The 19,754-nt window shown below is 48.9% G+C and overlaps 1 protein-coding gene across 1 annotated transcript in view; it reads right to left on the bottom strand.

Moving 5' to 3' along the window:
• Nucleotides 1-1,184: 1,184 nt before the first annotated feature.
• The window catches only part of LOC126195786 (fibrous sheath CABYR-binding protein-like), a 151,025-nt gene continuing 132,455 nt past the window's right edge, over nucleotides 1,185-19,754 (bottom strand). Inside the window, exons 7-8 of the mRNA XM_049934420.1 lie at nucleotides 1,443-1,572; nucleotides 1,185-1,370 (exon numbers count right to left, since the gene is read on the bottom strand). Of these exons, the coding sequence (XP_049790377.1) occupies nucleotides 1,185-1,370; nucleotides 1,443-1,572 (316 nt within the window). The remainder of the gene's footprint in view (nucleotides 1,371-1,442; nucleotides 1,573-19,754) is intronic.

Below are 19,754 nucleotides of genomic sequence, written 5' to 3' on the forward strand. Positions count from 1 at the left end.
TCAGACAAAAAGCTAGGAACAAATTTCCAGTTTCGTTGCTTTCTTTTTCATTTAAGGATACGAAGATAAGGCATATTACATCCAATCAATTAGTTCAGCAACTTAGAGGATGATGGTAACACAAACGTCAATTACTTGCCAAAGTTAGTCAAACATGTAGCACAAGACAATGAAATCTACAGTGCTACAGAAAAATTCTCAAATCTAAAGGCAGCTCTGCAAGACGAGAGTTAAAAGAAAAATACCGAATTAAATTTATTCGCTAATTTCTACCACCGGATATGAGAACATAATCACCTTGTGCCTTTCGCCAAGTCTGGAAATTAAGTTTGAAGGATTCAAAGTGGGGTATAGTGCTACATAGACATCAAATAAGTTAACATGGCGTGCATGAAACAGTGAAATTTGAACAAGGGTTCCTTAAGTATGTGTGGCGTTCTCTCAGTTTGAACGAGGAGGAGAAAAGATATGAGCCTTCAAAATCGTGTAGGAAATTTTTTACGGAGGAAAACTATTCCAACAACACTAATTGTCCCGCCAGTCGTCAGTTGTCTGGTAATCTGGTTTCGACAGTTTTTGACTCCATTTGAGCGACAGATGTACTAATGACATTTATTCAACCGAGGTAATTATGAACCAGCTTCAGCTACAGTTCATAAAGGTAAAGGACTATACAGAGTCAACAGGGAAGAGAGGTGAGCCTGTATCATCAAAACTGCTCTCTGAAGTACCTTTACTTTTCAGTTCATTGTACTGGGATAATTACAAGGAATTCGACTAGGGACATTACCACTCAGTTTCAGGTGAAGCAAAATTTGTAGATGTTTATTCACCACAGGTAAGTAGTAAGTTACACGTGAAGTACAAAAACTTGTTAATTTTTAAACGGCTCTGCACAGGATTAAGCAACTAAGAATTATCGATAAAGTTTTGTTTCTCTTCGTGCACTTGCTACAGACTGTTTTAATAAAACGTACATTTTTTTAAATTGTATAGAATGTGACAGACAAATGGGCTCAACACGAATTTACTTTCATCTGTAGCAATGATAGTCAATAAAATTTGCCAAAAGCTTCGTTAACTTTTTGAAAAATTTAGAATAAAGTTTAATGAAATTTTAAAAATTGATGGATTACGTCTAAAAATAGTGTGCAGCCGCAAGGTGTCTGCTGGGCACGCCGCCTTCACTTGCGGCCCCTCTTGGTCGGGGTCAGCTCGTGCGGGCTGTCGGTGCTCTTGCGCTTCGTAGCCGGCTTCCGCTCCGCCCCGGGCGAGTCCTGCCCCGGTGGTACGTCAACCTCTGGCACTCGCTGGTCGCTGCCCTCCGCCAGCGCTGCCCTCCCCCGCCCTCCTGCCTGCTGCTCGCCCAGCTGCGCACTGTGCCCTGCCTGTGCTTTCTGCTGCTCCTGCTCCTGCTGCTCGCCGTACGCTGAGGCGGCCACCGGAGCTGGAGGCTCGAGTGTGCTGGCAGCTGGGGCCACCTCTTGACCCTGACTTGTCCCCTGACCTGGCTCTTGCCACACTGGATGCTCTGACGATTCCTGCTGCTCTTTAGGTGGCTCTGCCGGCATCCTGTAGGAGTAACAACGATACGAATCAATATTTAAAACACTTCATTCCTTTGGACCAGTGAGCTTTTCGCTCCTGTACGAAACCGATCCGAACTGCGTATCTTAGGTTACTGAAACTGTCCGCAAAGGTTATTTCGGTTTAATGATACGCAGCCTACCACCATAATACTGAGTGTGACGTGGAGACAAAGTGAAACACTTCTGGCCCTGAGCCTGTACTTTGAGGGGTGTCCACAGAGAACTTGGGTGGGGCACGAGGGCGAGGAGGGGGTGTCTAGCACTGGACAGGAATTTACAGCTTGCCCCATGTGGTTAGAAGACTGGTGACATAATGGAATGTCATTTTACGTGGTAATTAATATTTCATAGTATATTACGACGAGGGCTAATAGAAATCCTTGGATAACAGAAGAGATATTAAATTTAATTGATGAAAGGAGAAAATACAAAAATGCAGTAAATGAAGCATGCAAAAAGGAATACAAACATCTCAAAAATGAGATCGACAGGAAGTGCAAAATCACTAAGCAGGGATGGCTGGAAGACAAATTTAAGGATGTAGAGGCTTATATCACTAGTGGGCAAGATAGATATTGCCTACAGAAAAATTAAAGAGACCATTGGAGGAAAGAGGCACTTGTATGAATATCAAGAGCTCAGATGGAAACTCTGTTCTAAGCAAAGAAGGGAAAGCAGAAAGGTGGAAGGAGTATATAGAGGGTCTATACAAGGGCGATGTACTTGAGGACAATATTATGGAAATGGAAGAGCATGTAGAAGAAGATGAAATGGGAGATATGATACTGCGTGAAGAGTTTTTTTTTTTTTTTTTTGTGGTTTTCGGGCGCACAACTTCAATGGTCATTAGCGCCCTGACTACTCTAAGAATGCACCGCGAGGCACAAGTTGACAACAACAACTAAAAGGGAAAACACAATAAAAGACAGACTGACAGGCATAGGATTAAAAAACATCATCAAATGGCCTTAGCGAGGTTTGTCAAATTGATAAAACAAAGAACACGAGCAGCTGCTCGTGGGTCATCCGCTAAAATGGCATCTAAAGTAGTAGGCAGGTTAAGATCGAGGCGCAGTGTTTTAAGATCGGGACAGGACATTAAAATGTGACGAACTGTCAGCAAGTGCCCACATGGGCAGAACGGCGCCGGCGCAGCCGTCAGCAGATGGCGATGGCTGAACCGGCAGTGTCCAATTCTTAAACTTGCTAAAACGACCTCCTCCCGCCGAGAAGGGCGTGAGGACGTCGTCCAAGACAAGGGAAGAGGTTTTAAGGCCCGAAGCTTGTTGTCGGTAAGTGCAGCCCAATCGGCATGCCACAGCGACACAACGCGCCGACAAATGACCCTGCTAAAATCGGACGAAGGGACACAACAAGAAGCTGTCCGAGGCTGGAGGACCGCAGCCTTGGCCGCGGCATCTGCAGCTTCGTTCCCAGGGATACCGACATGGCCAGGAACCCACATAAAGCTAACCGGCGTACCGACGTCCACCAGCTGCTGAAGAGAGCGTTGGATCCGGTGTACGAAAGGGTGAACCGGGTACGGATCACTGAGGCTCTGGATGGCGCTCAGGGAATCTGAGCAGATGACATAAGCAGAATGTCGGTGGCGGCAGATGTACAGAACAGCCTGGTAGAGGGCAAAGAGCTCAGCCGTGAAGACCGAACAATGGCCGTGGAGCCGGTATTGGAAACTTTGTGCCCCGACAATAAAGGAACACCCGACCCCGTCATTGGTCTTAGAGCCATCTGTATAAATGAAAGTCATGTTGTTGAACTTCGAACGAAGTTCCAAAAAACGGGAGCGGTAGACCGAACCGGGGGTGACCTCTTTTGGGAGCGAGCTGAGGTCGAGGTGAACGCGGACCTGAGCCTGGAGCCAAGGTGGCGTGCGGCTCTCGCCCACTCGAAAGGTTGCAGGGAGTGAAAAATGAAGGTGTTGAAGGAGGCGACGAAAGCGAACTCCAGGGGGTAGCAAGGCAGAGACATACAACCCGTATTGAAGGTCAAGAGAGTCGTCAAAAAAGGAACGATAAGAAGGATGGTCGGGCATTGACAGTAGCCGACAGGCATACCGACAAAGCAGTATATCGCGCCGGTAGGTGAGTGGCAATTCGCCAGCGTCAGCATGAAGACTCTCTACGGGACTGGTATAAAATGCTCCGATCGCAAGTCGTAAACCCCGATGTTGTATGGAGTTGAGGCGGCGTAAGATGGATGGCCGTGCGGAGGAGTATACGAAGCACCCATAATCCAGCTTGGAGCGGACGATCGACCGATATAGGCGAAGTAGGACGGTTCGATCCGCTCCCCACGACATACCACTGAGAACACGGAGGACATTTAAAGAACGGGTACAACGGGCGGCCAAATATGACACATGTGGAGACCAGCTAAGTTTCCTGTCAAAGGTAAGGCCTAAAAATTTGATTGTCTCCACGAGTGGGAGAGCAACGGGACCGAGTCGTAAGGACGGTGGGAGAAACACTTTGTAGCGCGAGAAGTTAATACAGACCGTCTTCTCGGCAGAAAAACGGAAGCCATTGGCGACACTCCAGGAGTAAAGACGGTCAAGAGAACGCTGAAGACAGCGCTCCAAGACACGTGGACACTGCGCGCTGCAATAGATGGTAAAATCGTCCACGAAAAGGGAGCCTGATACATCAGCTGGGAGGCAATCCATTATTGGATTGATCGCGATGGCGAAGAGAGCGACGCTCAAAACTGAGCCCTGTGGCACCCCATTCTCCTGGCGAAAGGTGTCTGACAGGACAGAACCCACACGTACCCGAAACTGTCGATCCATTAAAAAGGAACGAATAAAAAGAGGGAGGCGACCGCGAAAGCCCCACGTATGCATGGTGCGGAGAATGCCCGCCCTCCAACAGGTGTCGTAAGCCTTCTCCAAATCAAAGAACACAGCCGCGGTCGGGCGCTTCCGCAAGAAGTTATTCATGATGAAGGTCGACAAGGTAACCAGATGGTCGACAGCAGAGCGGCGCCTTCGAAATCCACATTGTACATTGGTAAGTAGGCGTCGAGACTCGAGCAGCCAAACCAATCGAGAGTTAACCATTCGCTCCATCACTTTACAGACACAGCTGGTAAGCGAGATAGGTCGATAACTGGAAGGCAAGTGCTTGTCCTTCCCCGGCTTAGGAATCGGGACAACAATAGACTCGCGCCAGCATGCGGGAACATGTCCCTCAATCCAGATGCGATTGTATGTACGAAGAAGAAAACCTTTACCCGCAGGAGAAAGGTTCTTCAGCATCTGAATATGAATAGAATCAGGCCCTGGAGCGGAGGACCGTGATCGGCCAAGTGCGGTTTCGAGTTCCCGCATGGTGAATGGGGCATTATAACTTTCACAATTCGAGGAGCGGAAGTCACGTGGCCTAGCCTCCTCGGCCTGTTTGCGGGGGAGGAAGGCAGGGTGGTAATGAGCGGAGCTCGAAACCTCGGCGAAAAAGCGGCCGAAGGCATTGGAGACAGCCTCAGGGGCCACAAGGACTTCATTCGCGACCTTCAAGCCAGAAATTGGGGAGTGGACCTTAGTGCCAGATAGCCGGCGCAGGCTACCCCAGACAACAGAAGAAGGAGTAGAACTGTTGAAGGTGCTGGTGAAAGCAGCCCAGCTGGCTTTCTTGCTTTCCTTAATAATACGACGACACTGAGCACGTAATCGTTTATAATTAATACAATTCGCCACTGTAGGGTGGCGTTGAAAGGTGCGTAAAGCACGTCGACGAGCACGTATAGCGTCCCTACATGCTGCGGTCCACCAGGGGACCGGTACGCGACGTGGAGAAGAGGTAGGGTGAGGGATGGAATATTCAGCAGCAGCGAGAATGACTTCCGTGAGGTGTGCGACCTGACGATCGCAGCTTGTGAAGGTTTGATCCTGAAAGGTCGCCCTGGAAGAGAAGAGCCCCCAGTCTGCCTTGGAGATGGTCCAACGAGAGGAGCACGGAGAGGGAGTATGCTGCAGGAGATGGATAATACACGGGAAGTGGTCGCTCGAATATGTATCAGCAAGGGCATACCACTCAAACCGGCGTGCAAGTTGGGGAGTACATATAGAGAGGTCTAAATGGGAATAGGTATGAGATGTGTCCGAAAGAAAAGTAGGGGCGCCAGTATTGAGGCAGACAAGATTGAGCTGGTTGAAAAGGTCTGCTAACAAGGAGCCCCTCGGGCAGGATGCTGGAGAGCCCCAAAGAGGATGGTGGGCATTGAAGTCTCCAGTTAACAAAAATGGTGCAGGTAGCTGAGCAACAAGTTGCGTCATGTCTGCCCTGGTAACGGCAGATGACGATGGAGCGTAAACGGTACAAAAGGAAAACGTAAAAGTGGGGAGAGTAATGCGGATGGCAACTGCCTGCAGGCCGGTGTGCAACGTGATGGGATCGTAGTAAATATCATCCCGGACCAGCAACATAACCCCTCCATGAGCTGGGATACTTACCACAGGGGGTAGGTCAAAACGCACAGAGGTGTAGTGTGCCAAGGCAATTTGATTGCATGGGCGTAGCTTCGTTTCCTGGAGGGCTACGACGAGCGGACGATGCGAGCGGAGCAGCAACTTCAAGTCCTCTCGGTTGGAGCGAACGCTGCGAATATTCCAGTTAATAAGTGCCATCGGAAGAAAAGGAAGATGAGAGAAGGGGTCACCTCGAAGGCCGCTGAGGGCCTGGCTTCGAGCGAGCACTGCCGCCGCTATCAGTAGGCGGACAGTCATCGTCCATTGGTTCTATAGGTTCATCGGCCATCTTGGGAAGATGGCCGGGAGGGGGAGCTTCCTCCGCCGGTGAACGGCCAGATGTTCGGCTACCAGCGGTGCGGCCAGGCGAAAGGGATGACGGCCTGGGGCGGCAACCGCTGGGTGGCGCAGGAGAAGAAATGCGCCGTGGCGGAGAAGGAGAACTGTGCTTCCTATTAGCCTTCTTGGATGGTCGTTTGGTGGAAGTACCGGACGAAGGCTGGGAGGTCGAGGTACGTAGGAAGTCTGCACGGGACGGTTCCTTCTTGAAGGCCCGTGCATCTGACTTCTGGGTCTTCGTCTTAGCAGAAGCTGATGAAGGGGCTGGTGTCTGTGGGGTGATGGGACGAAGAGGAGACGTCGACCGCGCGATCTTAGCACTGGCCGAACGGACGACCGTGGTGCTGAAGGTCAGATCGCATGTCTGGGTTGCTACCTCCCGGGTAGTCCGAGGAGAGGCGAGGACAGTGCTGTATTTCCCCGCTGGGAGCAGCGTGGGCTTCCTACTAGCCAATAGCTTGCGAGCAGCCGAGGTGGACACTTTCTCTTTGACTCGAATTTCCTGGATACAGCGTTCTTCCTTATAGACAGGACAGTCGCGGGAGGATGCGGCATGGTCACCCTGACAGTTCACACAACGAGGAGACGGAGGTGGACAGTCACCCTCATGGGCATCCCTGCCACAAGTGACACATTTAGCCGCATTGGAACAAGACTGTCGAGTGTGATTGAAACGCTGACACTGGTAGCAGCGCGTAGGCGTCGGGACATAGGGGCGAACAGAAATAACCTCGTAGCCCGCCTTGATGCGCGATAGCAGCTTAACACTATCGAAGGTTAAGAAAAGTGTCCGGGTCGGTACAAGGTCATTGTTGACCTTTTTCATGACCCGATGGACAGCCGTCACGCCCTGCTCAGCGAGGAAAGATTGAAGCTCCTCGTCAGTCAATCCGTCGAGAGAGCTACTATAGACTACACCACGAGACGAATTCAAGGTGCGGTGGGCCTCCACCCGGACAGGGAACGTGTACAAGAGTGTGGCCCGAAGCAGTTTTCGTGCCTGAAAGGCACTCTCAGTTTCTAGTAATAAGGTACCGTTACGCAACCTGGTACAAGATTTGACAGATCCGGCTATGGCATCTACGCCCTTCTGGATAACGAAAGGGTTGACAGAGGAAAAATCCTTTCCGTCCTCAGATCGAGAAACTACGAGGAACTGTGGGGCAGGCGGTAGTATTTTTGTCACTGTTGGCTGGTCACGTTTCCGTTTGTGGGTCGAAGTCTAAAGCGATGGAGTAGAATCCATTGCGGAGGAATCCCCCATGATTGCCAGCGTCTCCGATGGCGCGCTCCTTCCTTGTGGGGACCCTCTCAGAGGGCACTCCCGCCTTAGGTGAATGTTTACACCTCAGGTCACACCTCCCGAGAAACAGACGGAGGGACCAATCGGCATGGTCAGAAGGTATCAGCTCAGGCAATCACCCCTCCCCGGGCCTGGCCTTTACCAGGGGGTACGCGCGTGCCTTACATGTCTACCCAGGGCGGGGACTTACGCGTTACCCCGTCACCAGCTACGCGTGCGAACGCGTGGGTCGGCCTTCAGACACGCACAGGGAGGAAGGAAGAAGAGGAAAAAGAAGAGAGAGGGAGAAAGAGGACAGACTGTCTCAAACGCCGAGGCGGAGACCAGAGAAGGCAAGGAGAAGAAGGCAATGAGAAAGCAAGGAGAAGGAGGCAAGGAGAAGGCAAGGAGAAGAAGGCAAGGAGAAGTCAAGGGAAAAAGTAAGGAAGACAGTGAAGTGGAGAAGAGCAAAGAAAGGAACCAACAAAAGGAAGGAAGAAACGAGAAGGAAAAACCAAAAAGACCACGATTATAGGTCGTGAAACCGTCCGTCTCCGGACGCAGGCGCTAACTACCCCCGTGAGGGGGATGGACTCCTTTTAGTCGCCTCTTACGACAGGCAGGAATACCTCGGGCCTATTCTAATCCCCGGACCCGCAGGGGGGGTGAAGAGTTTGACAGAGCACTGAAAGACCTGAGTCGAAACAAGGCCCCGGGAGTAGACAACATTCCATTAGAACTACTGACGGCCTTGGGAGAGCCAGTCCTGACAGAACTACTATCTGGTAAGCAAGATGTATGAGATAGGCGAAATACCCTCAGAATTCAAGAATAATATAATAAATCCAATCCCAAAGAAAGCAGGTGTTGACAGATTTGAAAATTACCGAACAATCGGTTTAATAAGTCACAGCTGCAAAATACTAACGCGAATTCTTGGCAGACGAATTGAAAAACTGGTAGAAGCCGACCTCGGGGAAGATCAGTTTGGATTCCGTAGAAATACAGGAACACGTGAGGCAATACTGACCCTACAACCATTCTTGTTGTTGTTGTTGTTGTTGTTGTTGTTGTCGTCTTCAGTCGTGAGACTGGTTTGATGCAGCTCTCCATGCTGCTCTATCCTGTGCAAGCTGCTTGATCTCCCAGTACCTACTGCAACCTACATCCTTCTGAATCTGCTTAGTGTATTGATCTCTTGGTCTCCCTCTACGATTTTTACCCTCCACGCTGCCCTCCAATGCTAAATTTGTGATCCCTTGATGCCTCAAAACATGTCCTACCAACCGATCCCTTCTTCTGGTCAAGTTGTGCCACAAACTTCTCTTCTCCCCAATCCTATTCAATACCTCCTTATTAGTTATGTGATCTACCCACCTTATCTTCAGCATTCTTCTGTAGCACCACATTTTGAAAGCTTCTATTCTCTTCTTGTCCAAACTGTTTATCGTCCATGTTTCACTTCCATACATGGCTACACTCCATACAAATACTTTCAGAAACGACTTCCTGACACTTAAATCTATACTCGATGTTAACAAATTCCTCTTCTTCAGAAACGATTTCCTTGCCATTGCCAGTCTACATTTTATATCCTCTCTACTTCGACCATCAGTTATTTTGCTCCCTAAATAGCAAAACTCCTTTACTACTTTAAGTGTCTAATTTCCTAATCTAATCCCCTCAGCAACACCCGATTTAATTTGACTACATTCCATTATCCTCGTTTTGTTTTTGTTGATGTTCATCTTATATCCTCCTTTCAAGACACCGTCCATTCCGTTGAACTGCTCTTCCAAGTCCTTTGCTGTCTCTGACAGAATTACAATGTCATCGGCGAACCTCAAAGTTTTTACTTCTTCTCCATGAATTTTAATACCTACTCCGAATTTTTCTTTTGTTTCCTTTACTGCTTGCTCAATATACAAATTGAATAACATCGGGGAGAAGCTACAACCCTGTCTTACTCCCTTCCCAACCACTGCTTCCCTTTCATGTCCCTCAACTCTTATAACTGCCATCTGGTTTCTGTACAAATTGTAAATAGCCTTTCGCTCCCTGTATTTTACCCCTGCCACCTTCAGAATTTGAAAGAGTATTCCAGTTAACGTTGTCAAAAGCTTTCTCTAAGTCTACAAATGCTAGAAACGTAGGTTTGCCTTTCCTTAATCTTTCTTCTAAGATAAGTCGTAAGGTTAGTATTGTCTCACGTGTTCCAACATTTCTACGGAATCCAAACTGATCTTCCCCGTGGTCCGCTTCTACCAGTTTTTCCATTCGTCTGTAAAGAAGGGTGGAGGGGCATGAAAGGGAAGCAGTGGTTGGGAAGGGAGTGAGACAGGGTTGTAGCCCATCCCCGATGTTATTCAATATGTTATTCAATCTATATATCGAGCAAGCAGTAAAGGAAACAAAAAAGTTGGAGTAGGTATTAAAATCCATGGAGAAGAAATAAAAACTATGAGGTTCGCCGATGACATTGTAATTCTGTCAGATAGCAAAGGACTTAGGAGAGCAGTTGAACGGAATGGACAGGATCTTGAAAGGAGGATAAGATGATTATCAACAAAAGTAAAACCATGATAATTTTTTTTTTGTTTTTTGTGGCGCAAAACTGCTATGGTCATTAGCGCCCTGTCTGACTTAGGAAACGGTAAAAAACGAAAATGGAAAGCAGCAGCAATGGGAACGAAACTCGAAAAATTGGAGAAACAAACCAGAAGGAAAGCTTAAAAATCCACTACAGAAAGGGGTTGGTTGTCCCCAAAAAGAGCTTCAAATGACTGACATCTCACTGGCACTAATAAATTCGAGAACGCGATCGGCCGAGCGCGTGTCATCTTCTAAAATGGACGATATATCAGGCGACAGCTGTAGACGGGCGCGTAACGGAGTAAAATAGGGGCACTCAATTAAAAGGTGTCTGTCCCCACTGCTCTCAGCTGTGGACGGTAAGAGTAGGGGAGAAGCGCCGCTTCAAATATGTTGATGGCTAAAAAGACAGTGCCCTATCCGGAGGCCAGTTAAAATTGCCTCCTGCTGACGACGCGTTCGGGAGGAAGAGGTCCAAGCGCAAGGAAGGGCTTTCACTTCCCGCAATTTATTATGGGGAAGTGTTGACCAATGCGCATGCCATAAATGAGCAACTTTTCGACATAAACCGCTCCGTAGATCGGTAAAGGGAAGCGACTGAATAGCTGGCCGAGGAAGAGAGACTGCAGCCTTGGCCGCTATATCGGCCGCCTCATTCCCACAGATACCAGCGTGTCCCGGGAGCCAGAGGAACGCCACCGAGACGCCCCCCAGGTGGAGCAAGCGCAGACAGTCCTGAATCCGGTGGACCAGAGGGTGCACAGGGTAAAGAGCTTGGAGACTGAGGAGAGAGCTGAGAGAATCTGAGCAGATAACGTACTGTATCCGCTGATGGCGGCGGATGTAGTGGACAGCCTGGAGAACAGCGTGAAGCTCCGGAGTATAAACCGAACCCTGGTCAGGAAGCCGAAATCGATTTGGGGTGTCGCCAACAATATAGGTACTCCCTTCACCTAACGATGTTTTCGAGCCATCAGTGTAAATAAACGTGGCTTCCTTCGTTTGTGCACATAGAGCAGCAAATGCCCGACGATAAACAAGTGAAGGGGTACCATCCTTGGGAAATAGACAAAGGTCACGGAGCAGGCAGATCCGGGGACGGAGCCAAGGCGGTGTTGTACCCCAAGTTCTCAAGAAGGTTTTAGGAAAGCGGAAGGAAAGAATGGAGCAGTTGACGGAAGCGGACTCCCGGTGGTAGTAGGGAGGAAGGGCGGCCTGCATAACCTACATCCAAGGAGGCGTCGAAAAAATATGTCATGGGCCGGATTAGCAGGCATGGAAGACAGATGGCTAGCATAACGACTCAGAAGGACAGCTCGCCGATAGGACAGCGGAGGTTCAGCAGTCTCAACAAAGGCTTTCCACACGGCTGGTGTAAAAAGCTCCAGACACTAAACGCAATCCACGGTGGTGGATAGAGTCGAGACGCCGAAGAATAGACGGCCGAGCAGTGGAGTAGACTGTACTTCCACAGTCCAATTACGAGCGCACTAAGGTGCCATAGAGTCGGAGAAGGACCACTCGGTCCGCTCCCCAGGAGGTACCATTCAGGACACGGAGGGTGTTGAGGGATCGCAGACAGCGAGCCGAAAGATAGGGAACATGGGAGGACCAGCACAGTTTTCTGTCAAGCATAAGACCCAAGAATTTAGCGACGTCCGAAAACAGAAGGTTGACAGGTCCTATATGTAAGGAAGGCGGAAGAATCTCCTTACGTCGCCAAAAATTAACACAAACGGTCTTACTAGGAGAAAAACGGAAGCCTGTTTCGATGCTCGAAGAGTAGAGGCGATCGAGACATCCTTTAAGACGTCGTTCAAGAAGGCTGGTCCGTTGAGAGCTGTAGTAGATCGCAAAATCGTCCACAAAGAGGGAGCCCGAGACATCAGGAAGGAGACAATCCATAAGTGGATTTATGGCAATAGCAAACAGTACAACACTTAGCACGGAGCCCTGGGGTACCCCGTTTTCTTGGGAGAAAGTGCGGGAGAGAGTAGTGTTCACCCGCACCCTAAATGTGCGCTCTGCCATAAATTCGCGAAGAAAAAGGGGCAGCCGGCCTCGAAAGCCCCCAACAGAACAGTGTGCGGAGGATGCCTGTCCTCCAACAGGTATCGTATGCTCTCTCCAGTTGCTACTGTTTGGCGTTTCCGGAGAAAATTGTTCATGATATAAGTGGAGAGAGCAACAAAATGGTCAACTGCAGAACGATGCTTTCGGAATCCGCATTGGGCAGGTGTTAAAAGACTGCGGGACTCCAGCCACCAAGCTGAACGGCAATTCACCATACGCTCCAAAACCTTACATACACTACTCGTGAGAGAAATGGGGCGATAGCTAGAGGGGAGATGTTTGTCCTTTCCACGTTTCGGAACAGGAACGAAGATAGCTTCGCGCCATCGTCTGGGTAAAGTACTGGCGGTCCAAATTCGATTATGAAGGCGAAGGAGGTAAGGCAGACTATGGGTTGATAAATGCAGCAACATTTGGATGTGGATACCATCCGGTCCTGGAGCGGAGGAGCGAGAAGAAGAGAGTGCATGTTGGAGTTCCCGCATGGAGAAAACAGAATTATAGCTTTCGCGATTTTGAGAGGAGGAAGCAAGAGGTTGCACTTTCGCTGCACGTTTCTTCGGGAGAAACGCTGGCGGGTAATTTGAAGAGCTCGAAATCTCGGCAAAGTGTTGACCCAATGAGTTAGAAATTGCGACGGGGTCCACTAACGTATCACACGCGACAGTGAGCCCAGAGACCGGCGAGAAACTAAGCACGCCTGATAACCGTCGAATCCGACTCCAAACTTCCGAGGCGGGAGTGAAGGTGTTAAATGAACTAGTAAAGAATTTACAGCTTGCCTTCTTGCTATCGCGGATGACGCGACGGCATCGCGCACGGAACTGCTTATAGCAGATACAGTTGGCCAAAGTAGTATGGTGGCGGAAAACAAAGAGCACGTCACCGCTCACGTATTGCGTCACGGCATGCCTCGTTCCACCAAGAAACTGGGGGGCACCGGGGCAATTCGGAGGTGCGTGGTATAACGTTCCGCAGCTATAAGAATAACGTCTGTAATATGTGTGACCTCATCGTCGACGCTAGGAAAGTGACGGTCATCTAATGTCGCTAGAGACGAAAAAAGTGTCCAATCGGCTTCGCCAAACCTCCAGCGTCGTGGGCGCATATATGGCAGTTGAGGCTGCAGTCTAAGGACACATGGAAAGTGGTCACTCGACTGTGTATCATCAAGGGCGAACCATTCGAAGTGCCGAGCTGGCGCAACAGTACTGACCGAAAGATACTTGTGGATGCAGACAAAAATGTAGGGTCCCCAGTGTTGAGGCAAATTAGATCCACTTGGTGGAAGACGTCTAACAATAGTGAGCCACGCTGACAAGGATGTGGAGATCCCCAAAGCGGGTGGTGGGCATTGAAGTCCCCAACCAGCAAATAGGGGCTGGAAGCTGACCAAGAAGATGAAGGAGATCAGCTCGTGCCATTGGTGTGGACGATGTAATGTATACAGTACAAAAAGAAAATGTATATCCAGAAATGGAAAGACGGACAGCGACAGCTTGGATGGAAGTGTTGAAGGGGATTGGGTGATAATGGGGAGTATCATGGAGAAGAATCATGAGTCCTCCATGGGCTGGAGTGCCTTCAACAGAGGGGAGATCAAATTGGACTGACTGAAAATGGGCGAAAACAAAGCGGTCGTGAGGAAGCAGCTTTGTTTCCTGAAGACAGAAGATGACCAGCGAGTAGGATCGTAAGAGGATCGACAATTCATCCCGATTGGCTCGAATGCCGTGGATATTCCAGTGGATAATGGACATAGGGTGAACAGAAAATGGAGGAATGTGACCAAGGTTGCCGTCAACTCAACGACTGCTCATTGCTTGCGACCGACAGCATGGAACGGCATTCAGCCGAAGGCAGAAGATCCTGATCCATAGGTTGTTCAGGAGCAGCTCCTGCCACCAGCGATCGGCCGGTTGATCGGCCGCCAGCAGTGCGCCTCGGCGACACAGAAGATGGCCGAGGGCGATTACCGCCAGGTGGTGCTGTAGATGAGGCACGCCTTGGCGGAGAAGGAGAAGAACTGGGTTTCTTAGTAGCCTTCTTGGAAATATGATGTTTAGATGAAGGAGGAACCAATGGTTGTGAAGTTGGGGTACGTAAAAAAATCTTCACGAGTATGCTCTTTTTTTCGAAGTCTTGGTGTCTGACTTTTGGGCTCGAGATTTAGCAGAACCTGATGAAGAGTGAGCCATTGAGTGAGCAGGCGAAAGTGGGGAGGTTGAACGGGCGATCTTTGCGCTGGTCGATCTGACGACTGTGGCACTAAAGATGAGGTCGCAAGTCTGCGTGGCCACCTCCTTTGTTGGCCGAGGAGAAGCAAGGACAGTGCTGTATTTTCCTTTCTGAGGCACGGTGGGCTGTGGACTGGCGAATAATTTTCGAGCAACAAAGGGCAATCTCGAGAGGAACCAGCGTCGTCACCCATAAAGTTGATGCAACGAGGGGATGGAGGTGGACAAGCACCCTAATGGGCATCCTTGCCACACGTAACATTTGGCCGGATTGGAACAGGACTGGCTGGTGAGACTGAACCGCTGACACTGATATCAACGTGTAGGGTTTGGGATGTAAGGGCGAACGGAAATTATCTCATAGCCTGCTTTGATTTTCGATGGGAGTTGAACTTTGTCAAATGTCAAGAAGAGAGTGCGGGTTGGAATGATGTTCGTGTCAACCCTTTTCATGACTATGAACAGCCGTTACGCCCTGGTCAGACATTGTTGAATTTCCTCGTTGGACAATCCGTTGAGGGAGCGTGTATAAACGACCCCACGTGATGAATTTAAAGTACGGTGCGGTTCCACCTGGACAGGGAAGGTGTGTAGCAGTGATGAACGCAGCAATTTCTGTGCCTGGAGGGCACTGACTGTTTCTAACAACAAAGTGCCATTCCGTAATCTGGAACACGACTTTACAGGACCTGCAATTGCGTCGACACCTTTCTGAATACTGAAAGGGTTGACTGGAGAAGTCGTGACCGTCAGACCGAGAAACAAGGAACTGTGGCAACGATGGGGGAACTGTCTGTGGCTGAGACTCGAACTTACGCTTGTGAGCTGACATAGTAGAAGATGAGGAAACCATTGCGAAAGTATCCCCCATGATTACCGGCGTCTCCAATGGCGCGCTCCTTCCTTGTGGGGGCCCTCTGAGGGCATTCCCACCTTAGGTGATTGTTCACACCTCAGGTCACACCTCCCGAGAAATGGACGGAGGGACCATTCGGCACTTTTGGAAGGTATCAGCTCGGGTGATCACCCCTCTCTGGGCCTGGCCGTTACCAGGGGGTACGTACGTTTCCTACCTGTCTACCCGGGGCGGGGAATTACGCGTTACCCCGTCACCGGCTACGCATGGAAGTGCGTGGGTCGGCCTTCAAACACGCACAGTGAGGAAAAAAGAGAAAGGGAAAGGAAAAGAAAAGAAGAGAGGTCTCAAACTCCACAGCGGAGGAAAGTGCAAAAAGAAGAGGTAAGGAAAATAGGACAAAGGAAGGACGAGGACTTGCAAGCAGAGAAAGCAAAGAATTTGTTGCAGTTCCAAGCGTCCGTCTCTGGATGTAGGCACAAAAGATACTCCCAGAGGGGGAGAAAGGGAAGGAAAGAGGCGGAGGTGAGGGGGGGGGGGCAAGATGGAGGATGAGGAAGGATGCGGAAGGATGCGGAAAGGGAAGGTATGCAGCCCGGAAAAGAAGGAAGGCCACATTAGCTCGGGGTCCCGTGCTCGCTACGCACGTATCCACAAAGAGTTGTGGACCCCCTGGGGGAACGATGATAATGGAACGGAGTCTTATTAAGTCAGGTGATGCTGCGGGAATTAGATTAGGAAATGAGACACTAAAGTAGTAAAGGAGTTTTGCTATTTGGGGAGCAAAATAACTGATGATGGCCGAAGTAGAGAGGATATAGAATGTAGACTGGCAATGGCAAGGAAAGCGTTTCTGAAGAAAAATTTGTTAACATCGAGTAGAGATTTAAGTGGCAGCAAGTCATTTCTAAAAGTATTTGTATGGAGTGTAGCCATATATGAAAGTGAAACGTGGACGATAAACAGTTTGGACAAGAAGAGAATAGAAGCTTTCGAAATATGGTGCTACATAAGAATGCTGAAGATTAGATGGGTAGATCACATAACTAAAGAGGAGGTATTGTATAGAATTGGGGAGAAGAGGAATTTGTGGCAGAACTTTACACGAAGAAGGGACCGGTTGGTAGGACATGTTCTGAGGCATCAACGGATCACAAATTTAGCATTGGAGGGCAGCGTGGAGGGTAAAAATCAGAGGGAGACGAAGATATGAGTACACTAAGCAGATTCTGAAGGATGTTGGTTGCAGTAAGTACTGGGAGATGAAGCTTGCACAGGACAGTAGCATGGAGAGCTGCATCAAACCAGTCTCAGGGCTGAAGACAACAACAACAACAGTTTATTACGACAGTGACTCTTTCCAAAATTGTTTTAGTTCATAAAAAGAAAACGTGATCAAAGCACATTTTGAAAACACGCACACATTCTCTAAATATTGCTTATAAACTCGCTGAAGAATCACGTAAGATAATTAGATCAGGAAAATTTCTTCCTCCAGGAAGCACTGTACGCAGTTCTTACGGTCAGAAACACCTAGTGGCCAATCCCGCACGGCTATTTGTGCTGGAGCTGTAAGCCTTAGATCGCAGGCCGTCTCCAAGTTTTATGTTTTTATAGTAAGTGAATGTCAATTATAATTACAAATTTTAACTGCCTCTTATTAACGTCAAGGCAGGTATGTTGGCTGCTATATGATTTCCAGGGAATGGGAAATGTTGTAACTCAAATATGAACATTTTTTGTATCAGTCTGATATCTAAACCAGTCAAGGCATAAAACAAGTATTTGTCATCATAGAATGGTTTTCACGTTTTCGCCCATAGTAATGAAATATTGAACTTTGTTGCCCCTGGAAACCAGGATAGGCAACATTTAACTGGACCCATGAAACAGACCGTGTTAGTGGGTTAGTAATACAGAGAACATAGTTGAAACAAGTCAATTATATTGTCAACTGCCTTGTTTCATATTATGCTTCTTACGCCACCACAGTGGAGAAAGAATGAGAATGGACATAAATAACTTCACAGGACAGATAAATAATCCGTTGTAACACCCTATTTTCTGTGTACATTACATGCAGTTCTGTGAAGCAATGGTTAAGCCATTCCACTAGTTCTTGAAAAAAATAGTTTGTCGCCCTCTTCTTAGATTTTCGCATGGGCGCCTCCGGACTGCATAGAGAAACTGTTTGCAAGCACCTGAGAACAGTCGGTCGGAAGGGTGGGGGAACGGAGAGAGACTTCACGGTTCACGAAAGGACGGCTATGCTTTTAAGGCTGGAGGGGTTGGTCCTTCAGAAATCCAGCGAGTCTTCGGGGCTCAGAAATCTAAGAGCTGGAGGTGAAGTGCTCGCTTGGCGACGTGCTAATGGAAGAGTACGGAACGAGGCCATTATTCTCGATCAAGCCATTCTTACGGAACTGTTCTTCAGTGTCCTGGCGCCGACCAGAAAGCAGGCACTCCTTCAGTACAATGATTGGGCAGTGAGATTCCGCTGGAGTTCGCATTCCTGTTCTCACGAGTTTCCGACTAACTGGAGCCACACAATTCAGTGCACGACTAACTTTTCAATTCTGGAGTGGTAAAACCAGACTCGCCACTGAAACGTCTTGTACAAGAAATCTTCAGCTTCCCTTTCTCTTGCCTGTTTGTTAACCGAGTTTGGTGGGACGAAGCAAGCTTAGAGTTTTTTTAAGAGGTGTTAAGCGAGATATGGGGAGTGAGGAAAGCATTATGGTGCTAACGTCAAAGTGGAACAGAAGATTTTCAGTGCCGGCAGCCTACCCCGAGTGCCGCGATTTCAAGCCCCTGAAACCACTGGTGGACGAGTGCTGATGCCACCTCCACTGCGTCGTCAGGCGTGATATTTGATCACGTGTGGTGTCGCTAAATAGCACGCTAGGCCCAAGCCGTGTTTGTCTAGCCTGCCGGGACTGTTGGAAGCACGAGTCCGTTCAGTAGCTGCTTCTCTGACTGAGTTCACGACCGACTCATGGTTGCTTATCCATTTATAAGCAGATGTAATTTCTCCTTACATGCTTAACATTTCTGCAGTACAATTTAATGAAAGCAACTTTTTTGTCCCGTCAGGTCGAGTAGCTCTTGGTCCAACGCACTGTCATCTTTCGTTCTGTGTCTGTAGCTTTTGTTGTGCCCCAACGAGCACTGTATCGTTTCCACTTACACTGAAGAACGAAAGAAACTGTTACACCTGCCTAATATCGTCTAGGGCCCTCGCGAGCACGCGGAAGTGCCGCCGCACGACGTAGCATTGACTCCACTAATGTCTGAAGTAGTTCTGGAAGGATCTGGCACCATGAATCCTGTAGGGCTGTCCATAAATTCGTAAGAGTACGAGGGGGTGTAGATCTCTCGTGAACAGTAGGTTCCAAGGCATCGTTGATGTGATCAATAATGTATGTCTGGAGATCTGGTGGCCAGCGGAAATGTCGCAGTGCCCTACTGGAATTGCTTAAGTGCCTCGGAATGCACAATGGACATGAATGGAAGCAGGTGATCAGACAGGATGCTTACGTACGTGTCACCTGTCAGTCGTATCTAAAAGTATCAGGGGTCCCGCATCACTAACTGCAGACGCCCCAAACCATTAAGAGCCTGCACCAGCATGAACAGTCCCCTGCTAACAAGCAGGGTCCACGCAGTCATGAGGTTGTCACCATACCTGTACACTTCCATCCGTTCGATACAATTTGAAACGAGACTCATCCGACCAGGCAGTATGTTTCCAATCAACAAGCCAATGTCTGCGTTGACGGGCCCAGGCGAGGCGTAAAGCTTCGTGTCAATGGTACACGAGTGGGCCTTCCGCTCCGACAGTTCATATCTATGTTTCGTTGTATGGTTCGTACGCTGACACTTTATGGCCCAGAATTTAAATCTGCAGCAATTTGCCGAATGGTTGCACTTCTGTCACGTTGAACTATTTTCTTCAGTCGTCGTTGGTCCCATTATTGCAGGATCTTTTCCTAGCCGCAGCGATGTCCGGATTGGATGTTTTACGGGATTCATGATATTCACGGTACACTCGTGAAAGGGTAGTACGGGAAAATCCCACTTCATCTGTACCTCTGAGATGCTGTGTCCCATCGTTGGTGCGCCGACTACAACACTACGCTCAATTTCGATTAAATCTTTATAACCTGCAATTTTAGCAGCAGTAACAGGTGTAACAACTCTGCCAGACACTAGTTGTCTCATTTAGGTGACACCGACAGCAGTTCAGTATTCTGCCTGTTCTATCTCTGAATGCTTATACGAGATTCTTTGGCGCTTCGGCGTA

This window comes from Schistocerca nitens, chromosome 7 (genome assembly GCF_023898315.1).
Source record: "Schistocerca nitens isolate TAMUIC-IGC-003100 chromosome 7, iqSchNite1.1, whole genome shotgun sequence".
NCBI classification, from domain to species: domain Eukaryota; kingdom Metazoa; phylum Arthropoda; class Insecta; order Orthoptera; family Acrididae; genus Schistocerca; species Schistocerca nitens.